The sequence below is a fragment of the Stenella coeruleoalba genome (genome assembly GCF_951394435.1).
Source record: "Stenella coeruleoalba genome assembly, chromosome: 21".
In the NCBI taxonomy this organism is placed as follows: domain Eukaryota; kingdom Metazoa; phylum Chordata; class Mammalia; order Artiodactyla; family Delphinidae; genus Stenella; species Stenella coeruleoalba.
The window spans coordinates 22,218,293-22,230,366 of NC_137167.1; the positions used below are offsets into that span (position 1 = coordinate 22,218,293).

The 12,074-nt window shown below is 44.7% G+C and overlaps 1 protein-coding gene across 2 annotated transcripts in view; it reads right to left on the bottom strand.

Annotated features, from left to right (window-relative positions):
* Nucleotides 1–11,229, bottom strand: part of FAM149A (family with sequence similarity 149 member A) — a gene marked incomplete at its 5' end in the record, with an annotated part of 29,220 nt that extends 17,991 nt beyond the window's left edge. For both annotated transcript variants that reach the window (XM_079909149.1, XM_079909148.1), the window contains 3 exons: nt 298–436; nt 723–833; nt 10,544–11,229. In XM_079909149.1, the coding sequence (XP_079765275.1) occupies nt 298–436; nt 723–833; nt 10,544–11,229 (936 nt within the window). The remainder of the gene's footprint in view (nt 1–297; nt 437–722; nt 834–10,543) is intronic.
* Nucleotides 11,230–12,074: the final 845 nt, after the last annotated feature.

Here is a 12,074-nt window from a genome sequence, read left to right on the forward strand (position 1 = left end):
ATAGGTATTATACAAGAAATCATATATAACAACCTGAGGGGGAGGGTTGGGAGGTGGAAAAAACAAAATTAACAACATCTAAGACTCTGGACTATGCGATTATGGGCAATTTTTACTTACAGTTTCTGTAATTTCACTTTTCATGTGTGACATGTAAGTGCTTTTATATTTATGTATATGTATGTGTGGACTAGGTAATGCTTTTAAAATTGGTAAAAAGATTTTTTTTAAAATAAGAAAGCAAGTCATCATTATAAGTTATAACCATGGGATTATCCAAAATTTTGTGAGACATACATCATCTCTCCAAGAGTAAATGGAGCTCCTCTCGGTTGATAAGCCTGTGGTTGAACTCTGTGTCCCAGACCCAGACCAGGAGTTGGGAGCTTCTGTGGGCATGGGGTTTCCATTTGATGAAAATGATGACACGGATTCACTGTAGGAAGAAATGTAACATAAATAACATTTACTGAGAAGAGGTCATACTGGGAAGTGGCTTGACCTTGTGCCTACTTCCTCTTTCTTTATTTAAATATATTGGTTAATTTTCACAGTACACTGACTTTAAAAGATTTATACAGTGCAACATTGCAGTTGGCTAAAAATAAAACTGCTAATTTTACTTGTGGAAATTCATGGCCCATCAGTGACTTTGTTTCCCATATTCACTGTGGGCACATTTTCATTCTGCAATCAGACACATTTAACAGACTAATTCTTACCGGGTATATTTATCAATGGCTTTCTGTACATTTCTTGTAAAATGTGTAGGTAAAGGATCTTTGCTTTTCACAGCAAAACTCTGCTTTCCAGATCCTTCTGGCAGTCCTCTTCTGAAAAAATAAAATAAAATATGAAGAGTATCTGTAATGTAATAAGTGTATTCATTAAGACATTTAAAATTTCCTTTTGTAGAAAGTTGCCCCTCTCCTCCTACCATGTCCCCCTAAACACACATGTGTGTGCACACACACCCCACACACACCTCAAGACACTGAGCCTAGTTCCCTACCGTTTTTATTTTTCTTAGAATCAAGGTTGTTATTAACCTACATGAACTGTTATGTAAACTGGGAAAAAAACTACTTCTTGTGACTCAGCCAGACTGATAAAAGTTGCTCCAAACCTAGGTGGAGCCTCACTCCAAAACTCGGCAATGGAAACATGAGCTAGATTTCAGGTCCCTCGTACCCCTTGACCAGGTGCCCTGGAGCTTGCAAAAGCCAACCAGCCTTGCACGAAAAAAACTCGATAATTCCTTATTAATTCCGAAATATATCAACTTCGTTTGAATCACTAAACACATAAAGAAATAAAAGAAATGACTGAAACACACAAACAATAACTCACTTTAGTTTGGCATTCTAGCTTGGTTTGTAGCCTGATTTGTAGAGCGTTTTAAAATATTAAGAGTAATGGAAAACTAAAACAGAAGAAATCTCTCAATTTTAAATAAGGCATTAAACCTGGCTTGTATAGCCCAGTTAGTGTTAATCATTAAAATGTCCTTTCATTGAACCTTTTAAAACATTTACTTCCCTCTAGTTAAATACCTTCCTAACGTTTAACAGTAAACAACTTCTGTTCTTTTATAGAAATAATATTTTCCCATACAAATAACTTATAACTTAAGATATGATAGTCATTTGGGGAAAAAATGTCAACTTTCAATATTTCTAACAGGGACACCACTCATTTAAAAAGTTTGCTTTTGCTTTCAATTAAATGGTACCTAATTTTCATCATTTATATTTCTGTATGTAAATAGAGTTTAAAAAAAATATTAATCAGAGAATCAGTTCCGTCCTTAGTTGTATACCTACAGTACTCTACAAAAAAGAGAATTTTTAAAACAAATTAATTACTATAAACAGAGGTGAGCGATCATATAGATATCTTTACAAGAGAGAATAACAGAATTATAGGATATTTTTCCTCTCTTTATTGCTCAACAGTCATAAGTACACCAAGCAATCCTGAGAATAAAGCTGTTAAAGAAAGGGTAGCAGAGAAAAGAACACAGGACAATAAATTGCTTTACCTCTAGCCCTATTCAGTCATTTCCACGTGACTCTATAACTCTAGATAAACATAAAAATGCTTATGACATAAAAGAGGCAATCAACAAAAAATTACATCAAATAGATCTGCTTTGAATGTTACAAAATATATACTGGTATATGAGTTAATTTGCTTGTTATTGAGAAAGAATTTTAAACCTCAGGGTGGTGAATTAGATAAAATACTGTTCTTTTGTAATATCCATAGAATAATAACATGGATTAGAATCTTGCTCTGCCACTGACAGGCTGTGTGCTTGAGAAGTTACTTCTCCAGTTGTTGTGAGACTTAAATTAGATGAAGTCTGTAAAGTGTTTACATAATCAAGCCGGGTAAATCAGGTTGCTTTCACTGCTATTATTGCTGGCATACGCCACACGATGAAAACACCATTTTCTTGGGTTTTTTTCACCTCTCCCGGCATTTCCTATCTCTCTTGGGACTTTAGTTTTTTATTGGGATGTTCCTGATACTTTATTAATGTCTTCTATCTGTAGCACTTAAAATACTGCCTGACACCTAGAGATGCTCTCTGTTTATTGGAAGAATCACTAGGCAAAGACTAAATTAATACCTCAAACAAAGAGCGTGCTTTGGCCCTCTAATTACTCAGAATGTTTCTGCTTAATACAAAAGATGACATTGTGACTGGACATGAAAATATCCTCCACATCCAAGATATTGCCGGAGAATTTTTCATCCTTTATGAAGAAAGAAGATCCACAGCTCTTAGCGTAGCAGATATCTCCCCAAATGACTTTTTATGGAGTGTCTAATCCACTCACATCCACCTTTCTTTCTTTGAGCTTCTCCTCTGCCTTTTGTGCAACTTGAAAGCTAAATTCACTAATCAGACTCAGGCCAGTTTGTTTTGTTTTCAATGAACAATAATTTCTTCCTTCAGAAAATTCGCCATTTTCTAAGGGGGAAAAGGGGTGACTTTTCAAACTAAGAAGAAAGCTGTTTACAAAATGGAAGAAGGAATTCCTCTCTTGACATTGTAGCATATCCTTGCGCAGATCAGCATTCCTACGCACTTCAAGGTGTAGCTGAGGACAGGAGGTCTTCAAGACTCAGGGATGATGCTGGGTAGGGGATGGATTACCATAAAACAGATGCCTGAAAACACCAGCTGCCTCCACACCGTTTCTCCAGCTCTTTTCTCCTGGGCTTTTCCCTGCCTCCTCTCCTTCGAAGTCCCTATACTTCTGTGTAATGTCTTAAACGTCAGAGTTCAGCTTAATAACATATACGTTTGACCACAAAGTTCAGAGGAATTCTGAAGAGGAATTTGAGCCCAGTAAACTCAATGACTCTCCAAGGTCGCAAAGCAGATAGGGCTGCAGCTGGTTCCAGGACCCAGGCCATCTGATCTCCATGTCTCTCCAGGAACCACATTACTGACATTGTGAATGAAGAACAGAATGTATAGAACTTGCCTTTTTTCTTTTTACGTTTTGTTTTGAATCTTGTGGTTTCTCTGTCCTCTAACCATGCATTGTAGAGCTATTTCAGGCATAATATTGAACATCTTTAATTCCCTGTAACTATCAACTCATGTAATCTATAGAGTCTAGGAAAGTATACACAATTTACAGTATGTGTCTTATAAATATCTTAAAACTTGAAAGTGCTGGGATGTCTAATAAGCTTTTATTACATAATACGTAGACATAACAGTTTTACACTAGTTCCTGTCCATACGGCTTACATTTTAGAGATGATAAAATGCTGGTAGTCGGAAGGTTAAAGGCTGTTCATTTCAGAACAGGCTCTGGGTTTTAGGGTAGACTGAAGTGCAGCCACCAAACTATATTGCACTAATTTGTTGGTGCATCAAAGTTAAATTAAAGCTCAGTCTCAATCTCCCCGAGTCACTCCATTCCAGTTGTCAAAGAAATTACTAGATTATCTACTTTTACTTTTTAAAAGTTGCCTCTTGATAACCCACAAACCTCTGCCACTTTGCCCTATAGAAACTCAATTATTAGGGACTTCCCTGGTGGCGCAGTGGTTAAGAATCCACCTGCCAGTACAGGAGACAAAGGTTCGAGCCCTGGTCTGGGAATAGCCCACATGCCGCGGAGCAACTAAGCCCGTGCACCACAACTCCTGAGCCCGCATGACACAACTACTGAAGCCCACGTGCCTAGAGCCTGCGCTCCATAACGAGAAGCCACCGCAATGAGAAGCTTGCACACTGCACAGCCCCGAAGCAACTAGAGAAAGCCTGCGCAGCAATGAAAACCCAACGCATCCAAAAATAAGTAGATAAATAAATTTACTTTAAAAACGAAATTCAATTATTAAAGTGATGGCAGCTTTCAAAATTTATATTTCTGCTTAAAAAGATTGTCTGAAATGAGTACTGCATTCTGAATGGGTTGGAACGCAGGATGGTAAGCCCTGACTTATACAAGCTCATTCTAGAAGCAACCGAGGCTCCCAGCTCTTGGGACTGAAGAGATGTCATCTCAGACGCCACGAACGCTTTGGAGGGCCTGATGGCGTCAGCACGAGATTTCAGGAATGGATGCAGGGAAACAGACCAGATGGACTCTGACTTTGCAAGCAGATAAAAATCACGCTTGTAGCACAAAAAGGTGACACGAAGGCAAGCTCATCCCCCCCCCCCCCCCCCGCCCTTCCCAGATCAGGACTCACCCAATCACCATCAGCCCCAGGTCTGGGCTCGCGTCCTGCGGGCCAGGCCCAGAGCCCCTAGGCCTGAGCGCCGCCCGGCGCTGCCACCCCGAGCCGGCCCCCTGCAGGCGACGCCCCCGCGCCCCCGGGGCCCGGGCTCCCCGGCCGCCCAGCCCTGCGCCCCCGCCCGCTAGCCCTGCACGTGCGGCCGCGGCACCGCCGGGAACGGCGAGTCTCGAGCGGCGCGGCCAGGGGCGCTCCCAGCCCGGGCTGCGCGGTCCATGGGCGTGGTGTTCTCCGCTCGCCTGGCGCTGCTACCCCCGCCCCGGCTCCCTCGGCCCCGAAAGCGCCAGATTCCGGCGCGGCGCGGCGCGGCGCGGCGACGCCACGCCTCCCGGCCCACGCCCTTCCCTCCTCCTCCTCCGCTGGCCGCCGCGCCCCTCGCTGGGGTCGGGCTGGGCCAGTCGGCGGTTCCCCGCGGCGTCCCCTCTTCCGGAGCCTGCCGGCGCCCCCCACTCCCACCCGCCGCCCTCTGCCCTCGGTCCGCGTCCCACTCTCCCCGGATACCGACCTCCGGAAAAGCACGCCGTGCCCCCTTCCCGCTGCCAGGGGCCAAATTTTATAACCCAGTGTCCTGAGCTTTGACCACGGGCCACTAGGCCTCTGGGCACCCGCCGGCCCCACTGCCCTCTCTGGGCCTCCAGTGCGCACCGGTCTGGCCTTCCTACCCCTTCCCCGGGGCTACCCAGACAGGTGTTTGCTGTCCTTAATCCTTTTAAATAGAATTTGAATGAACCTGAGAAATACAGACAATTTCACCTACCCCCACCCTCCCATCGAAGGATTCCTAGTTGGGCGTGGCGGGGGGGGAGGGCAGGGAAGTAGAGGGAGGTTTAAAAAAAATTCAAGTCTCAGCCTGTTAAATGCAAGATGCTAATCTGATTAACAGGAACTCTAGGTCTACTTAGGCACCGAAGATTTGCTCCCGATGCCGTCCTGTCTCTCCCATCTTCAAACAGATGCTTTATCTCATACAGTCCAATAACTTTTCTACAAACCGGAGAGTACACCTGTGTTTTGGTTTATTAATATGTGCTTGTTTCAATCTTGAAGTCATACAATAATACCAGGACTAGAGTCACCAGATTCTATGCCGTGAGATAGCAAAATGGCCAAGCCACCATTTTCATAAACTGAGAGAAATACGGGTGAGTTGGCTGAAGTAATACACATTTTCAAAGTAACATGTCCAAGGGCAGACACCACCTGTCGCGTGCCTTTTCCCAGTAAGAGATTCTTAATAATTACAATGAATAAAGGGGACGCTGGAACACAGTCCAGCCTGCTGTGGGCATCCATTCTCCTTTGAGATCTAAGGCCTTCTAAATCTGAATAGGTACAAAGAAGCCCACCTATTCCTCCAGCTCAGCATTTACAGAGGTAAACCATGCCTATTACATTTAATAGTGAAAAATCCAGTTTATTTATTTTGAATCTGACTCTTAATGGACAACCTTAAGAGGATAATAAGAAACCAACTACCAACAGCAAAACAATGATCCATTTCTTGAACTACGGATACTAGGGTCCTCACCATGTTTACAAATCATCAGCTTTAAAGTGGTAAGTGGTTATAAATTCTGAAATTAATGATACATACATATGTATATATATGTAGGGTGTGTATGTGTGTGTGTGAATCAGGAAAACTGATGGTACCTAAAATAAACACATACCTGCTAATACTATTTATATGAAAGGAGACATGACAGGAAAAAAAAAAAGTAAAGAATAATATTATGGGGCTTCCCTGGTGGCGCAGTGGTTGAGAGTCCACCTGCCGATGCAGGGGACACGGGATCATGCCCCAGTCCGGGAAGATTCCACATGACGTGGAGCGGCTGGGCCTGTGAGCCATGGCCGCTGAGCCTGCGCGTCCGGAGCAACGGGGAGAGGCCACAACAGTGAAAGGCCCGCATACCTCAAAAAAAAAAAAAAAAAATTTCCTATAAATTGTGGATGTTATAATTTTTAAAGTGTAATGAAAATAAATTACTAGGAAGTAAAATGGAAAAAAAGATACACAAAATACAAATCCAAAAGTTTGTTATCAGTCAACAGACATAAAGTTACTCTGTCAATTGCTATAAACTTTTCTAAAGACTTATCCTCACTTTCTGTACTTATCACGGATTGGTAACAGGTAACTAACTGGTAACTGCTAACATATCAAGTACACACGTTACCTATCACATTAGAAAAAATTCAGAATGTGTTTTTTAAATACACAGCAGAACATGATAGCTCAAATTCAATTTTTGAGACTTCAAATGTAATAACAAAGTAAAGAAGATAATTTAAAGCTTAAAAACCTACTGTATGACATTAAGAACAAAATTCTTTTCTTGGGTTTAAGCAAATGCTAGACATGAACGACCAAGTCAAGTTCATTACTATTTTTAACGAAATTGATGGTCATATGACTGTAATAGAAAGTAACAGTCATATGACAATTGTCTACTGAGCTCACCATTCATCCCTGTGGAAATGCAAACTCCCAGCAGGAAGCATCACTAACTCTGGGAAAACTCCAAGACAATGAAACAGAAAGGCCCAAGACAATTTCTTAAAGAAGGACATTTAAATTTCCTCTTGATTTTTATAAGGTTAGGAACCCATGAAAGTGGATTTTGTGATGAAAATATTTTCATTTATTCTTTTAATAAGTATTTATTAAATGCCTTTTGTGGGTGTGTGTTAAGTGTCACAGGACAAAGAGTTTATCATTTAAAAAAAGATATGCTGTGCATATATATAATACGATCACTGGGTAGGAATGCGCAAGAGCTATACAAAGTACTGGCTATGTACGATTTGATTTGTGATGCTACTGGTTATTCTCAGAGAAGTCCCTGCATTCATTTCATTGGCAGTCAAGTTAACAAGTCCTGCAGGCACCAACTATGATATTTCCACACTTATGTGACTTTAACAAGAAAACTCAGTCACTCAAAAGAGCAATGACTCTCTGTTATCAGCGATAATTTAAAAAAGATAGAAATACTTCCTGACCATGTGAAGTTTAACTCTACCAACCTTCATACACAGCAATTCTCCATCTATCTGCCTTATCTACTGTTAGAAATTCTTCTATTTGCAGAACAAACGAAAAGCCCTTTTACAAGGTGATAACTGTGTAGTTCAAACCGGAAATGCAAAAGGAGGTAGGAAAGAGGGCTGGGGAGACCAGAAACCAGTGTGAATGAGGGACGGCGTTATATGTGAAAGACACAGGGAGGTGAAGGTGAGGATGAAAGTGCTGAATCGCACATCTGGGGGGTGCAGTAGAGAGGTAAATAAGGCCACTCAGTATCTCGGCCTCTGGTTCAAATGTGGCCACCAGTATGTCTTGTGGACTGAAAAGGGCAAACCCCTCTTCTGTGGGCCAGTCATTTATTTAATCCATGAATCAGAAATCAAAACTCATGCTATTACATAGCACCTTGGTGAAAAATGAAAAGGCTCTGAATTGAAAGTGTGCCTATGTCCCCACTCAAAGTAATTTCACTATTTTTCGTTTTAACAAAGCCCAAGGACAGAATCAGGTCAAAGGTAAAATACATGGGTTTTCTTCCAAAAAATAGAAACTGTGAATGAGGACTTTTCTTTGTAAATGAGTGTGGTGGTCTTCAAATTAGATTCATGTTTCTCAAGATTTGCTTGCACTTGTTTTACACCTATCCACATTCTCTCTAGCTGTGCTTTTCCCCCCTCCCTCTCTTATTCTTACTTTAACCATCTTCCACTCTCTGCATCCCTGGGCTTGAGAAAACCAAGTACACGATTTTGTTATTAATCAGGCAGGCTAATAACTAGCAGCCGCTAACTGCTAGTTTAGCGGCAGGCTAATAACTAGCAGCTGCAAACTGACAGATAAGGTAGTAGTTGTAAAATTTAAATCCAGTGCTGAAGCATGTTTGTTTATTCAGTGTTATAGATAGCCACCCCAGAAATCCGGGAGTGAAAAAAATATACTTCAAGATGCAAAAGGTCTATAAGACTGAAGGAAAAATTCCTTTCTTTCTTCTTTTCCCTTATCCGTTTGTTAACTTCATGATTAAAAAAAGAAAGGAGGTATGGAAGGAAGGGAACACGACTATTTGCATATGTAAAAAAAATACAAAACTAATGTACTTGAAGGGCTGTCAGACATCCCATGGAGAGAACAAAGGCACATAATTAGGAAGATCCTTGAACACACGTATCTGTACCTATTATTCCTCAAAGCAATTGTGTAAAATTCAATGTCTGCCCTTTCGGTACAATTGGATATCTTTGCTAATGTAGATTAGCATACTGTAAATAGTGCCAAATACAGTGTTATTCAAAAAGTATCCATTAAGCATTTTTGGACAATGCAAACATGGTTTAAGATGTTTAAGAACGGAAATCAACACCAGTGCTTTCCACTGGCCATGCTGAATGTTTCAGTGCCTGTTGGAAAAAAACACTTAGAGTTTAAGGTCAGTGTGTATATCTATTTGCTCATAAAACATTAACTGCATAAATGTTAAGGACCAGTAGCCAATAACAAAGGCCTAATTCCTTAGACATATGTATTCTAGCCACTTATCCAAATGCAACTGATTTTCTTTAGGGGAAAAAAAAATCAGTTGATTCATCTATTTCATAATATAATATTTTAAATGAAAAGGAACAACTTACTCTTTAACTTATTTTAGCACTGAGATGAACGTCACGCAGTTTTGTGAAAATAGTTATTTAAATTTTGACTGAGTTAGAATCAGTCTTAATGCAAAAGTTTTCCTGTCCATTTTTGGGGGGAGAAGAGAGCTTCTCTGCTAACAGGCCTGACCATTCTTCCCTGACCATTCTTCCTTTGCTAGATTACAATACAGAAATCTCCATCTGTGAACGGGACTTTCTGGTTTGCCTTTGAACATTTCACTATCCTTTTGTGAAATTCAAGAAGGCTGAACATTTTTATACCCACTAAGAGGAGCTATATCTTCTCATTAAAAAAATAAAATTTGCCTTTGTTCTAAAATCCACATTTTACAAGAGGGATGTTTTCATCACTGCTCCTGGTGGTGAAAGGGTAGTGTGTGAGTGTGTGTGTGTGTATGTCGGTTGAGGGACGTGTCCCCTAATTCCCATTGAGATGGCTCTCACGAAGTCAGTCAGCGTTTCCGGAGTACCTCAGGGCCCCGTGGCAGCAACACAGGAGCTCTAGGCTATATGATACAAATCCATTGAGTCAGATGATGTTATACATATGTAAATCAACTCGATGTCTCACACACAAAAAATCCCACTTAGGATGAGAATTGGGGCTGATCCTTGAAAAGGAGGGAGGCGCCGTGTGTCTCACCATTTCTTAAAATTATAGCCGCCAGTGTAGGTATTGGGTACCCTGCACGTCCGCCGTATCCTGCATTAGAGAAAGGCTCCTTTCAAAGTCCTTAAGGAAACCTGGCTATCAAATGACCTGAGTCAAAACTTCAGCTAGAAAAGAAACAAAACTTTGTCCTCCTCTCCTTCAAGTCCCGCTTCATCTTCCCTCCCTCTCTGCTAGTGAACAGCAGAGGATTACCTCCGAGAAAGTTGATCAAAAGCCTGTCACAGCCTCTGTTTGAAAAGAAAAGAAAGCCGAGGAATAAGGATCCAAGAAAAGTGCAGGGACGTACCCAGGGCACTTAGTGGAAGTTACTGCAAATAGTGCAGTTTTGTAACGGGCGCCTGGCAAGGTGGGTGTGACAGGTGGAGGCGCAGGGGTCCCAACCCAAGAAGGACCTGCCTGGTCCCAGCCGTTACTCACGCTTCTCGGCCGTCCTCCGAGTCGCTGTCCGAGGCCCACTCTTCGCCGAGGTCTGGCAGGGTGAAGAACAGGGTCTTGGGGCCAGGCCCGGGGGGCACCCGAGCGCCGGGCTCTCGCTCCCCGGGGCCGGGCGGGTGACGGTTCCGTGCGCTCGCGGTCACACTGCCGCTGCCCGCGGAGCCCCCGATGGACGGCAGCGTCGCCAAGACCCCGCCAGGGCCTGGGGGCGGCCGCGCCACGGCCACCTGGGGGGCTGGGGAGCCGGCTGCGCCGCAGACGCCGCTGGAGGGGGCCGCGGGCAGGGGCGGGGGCGAGGACCGGACTTTGGCTGCTCTCGGGCTACTGGGCAGCCAGAGGGGCGTCCCTCCCGCTTCTGCCGTGCGGCTCGCGACCGAGACCCGGGGGTGGGAGGCGGCGAGCAGAGGACGGAGCGGGGCGGGTGTCGGCTGCTGCAGGGCTGGTGCCCCCCGCGAACCGGAGCGGGAGTCGGGCGCCAGGGCTGGAAAGAGGGTCAAGGGCGGGGCCGTGCCAAGCCAGGTGCCCGCCCCGATGCCCGCCGGCCCTGCGGTGGCTGCGCCTCGCGAGTGGCTGGAGGAGGCGACCGGCGAGGGAACCGCCGCGGGCGCCGTAGAGGTCTTGAAGATTTTGGCAAAGAGAGACCCAAGGTCCAACACAGCGACCTTCATGTCCTGGCCTTGGAAATGCTGTCCTGGCTGCTGCCCGAACCTCAAAGCCGCGGGGAGCCGGGCTGCGGGGCTCCATCCACCGCCGCCCGTAGGGATGGCGACGAGGCGGCCCGGGGCGGGGACGGGGGTCGTGGGGTCCCCTCAAGCCGCGCACCCCGGGAGCCTCTGGTGCTCTCTCCACGCGGAGGATCCCCGCCGGGCGCTCGGCCCTGCTCGGCCGGACCTTCCCCGACGCGGGGAGCAGTCCCTTCTCTGCCCTAGTGCTGCGAGACCCCGAGGGCCAGGGGTCCGGGAGCCCACGGAGGCGACTTCTGCAGCTGCCAGCGCCACCGCGAGCTGAGGATAGAGGCCCGGGCCTCCGCCCGCCGCAGATACCCCGACGGGCCCCCGGGACCGCGCAGGCCGTTGCTAAGCTAAACAAAAACCCTGCTTAGCTCACTGCTAATTGGGCCCTAGACTGCAGCCTGGGGCTGCGTCTACAACGGACACCTGGTCCCCTCCTTGATCCGTGCCTTAAAGGAACACTCTCCAATTTCTCCATCACCCTTAGAGCTTCACCAGATTCGCAGAACTCTGTCCTGATGGTGAGGAATTTGACCATAAACCTGGGAACGATAACCCTGATTCCAAAAGATCTGGGACTTACCCAATCTGACAAGACCAAAGGAACCATGGCCAGCTCTCTGATAGAAGGGAAGGTTAATAAAAACATGTATTCAGATCATTTCTGGAGTATGAGAGTTCAGGTTTAAGCTGCTAATCAACTGATTGATTCCGAACATATGTAATTTAACTTGAATGGACAGGCAGCAAAAAGGGTCATTGCTGAGTGAAGCTTGGTTCAG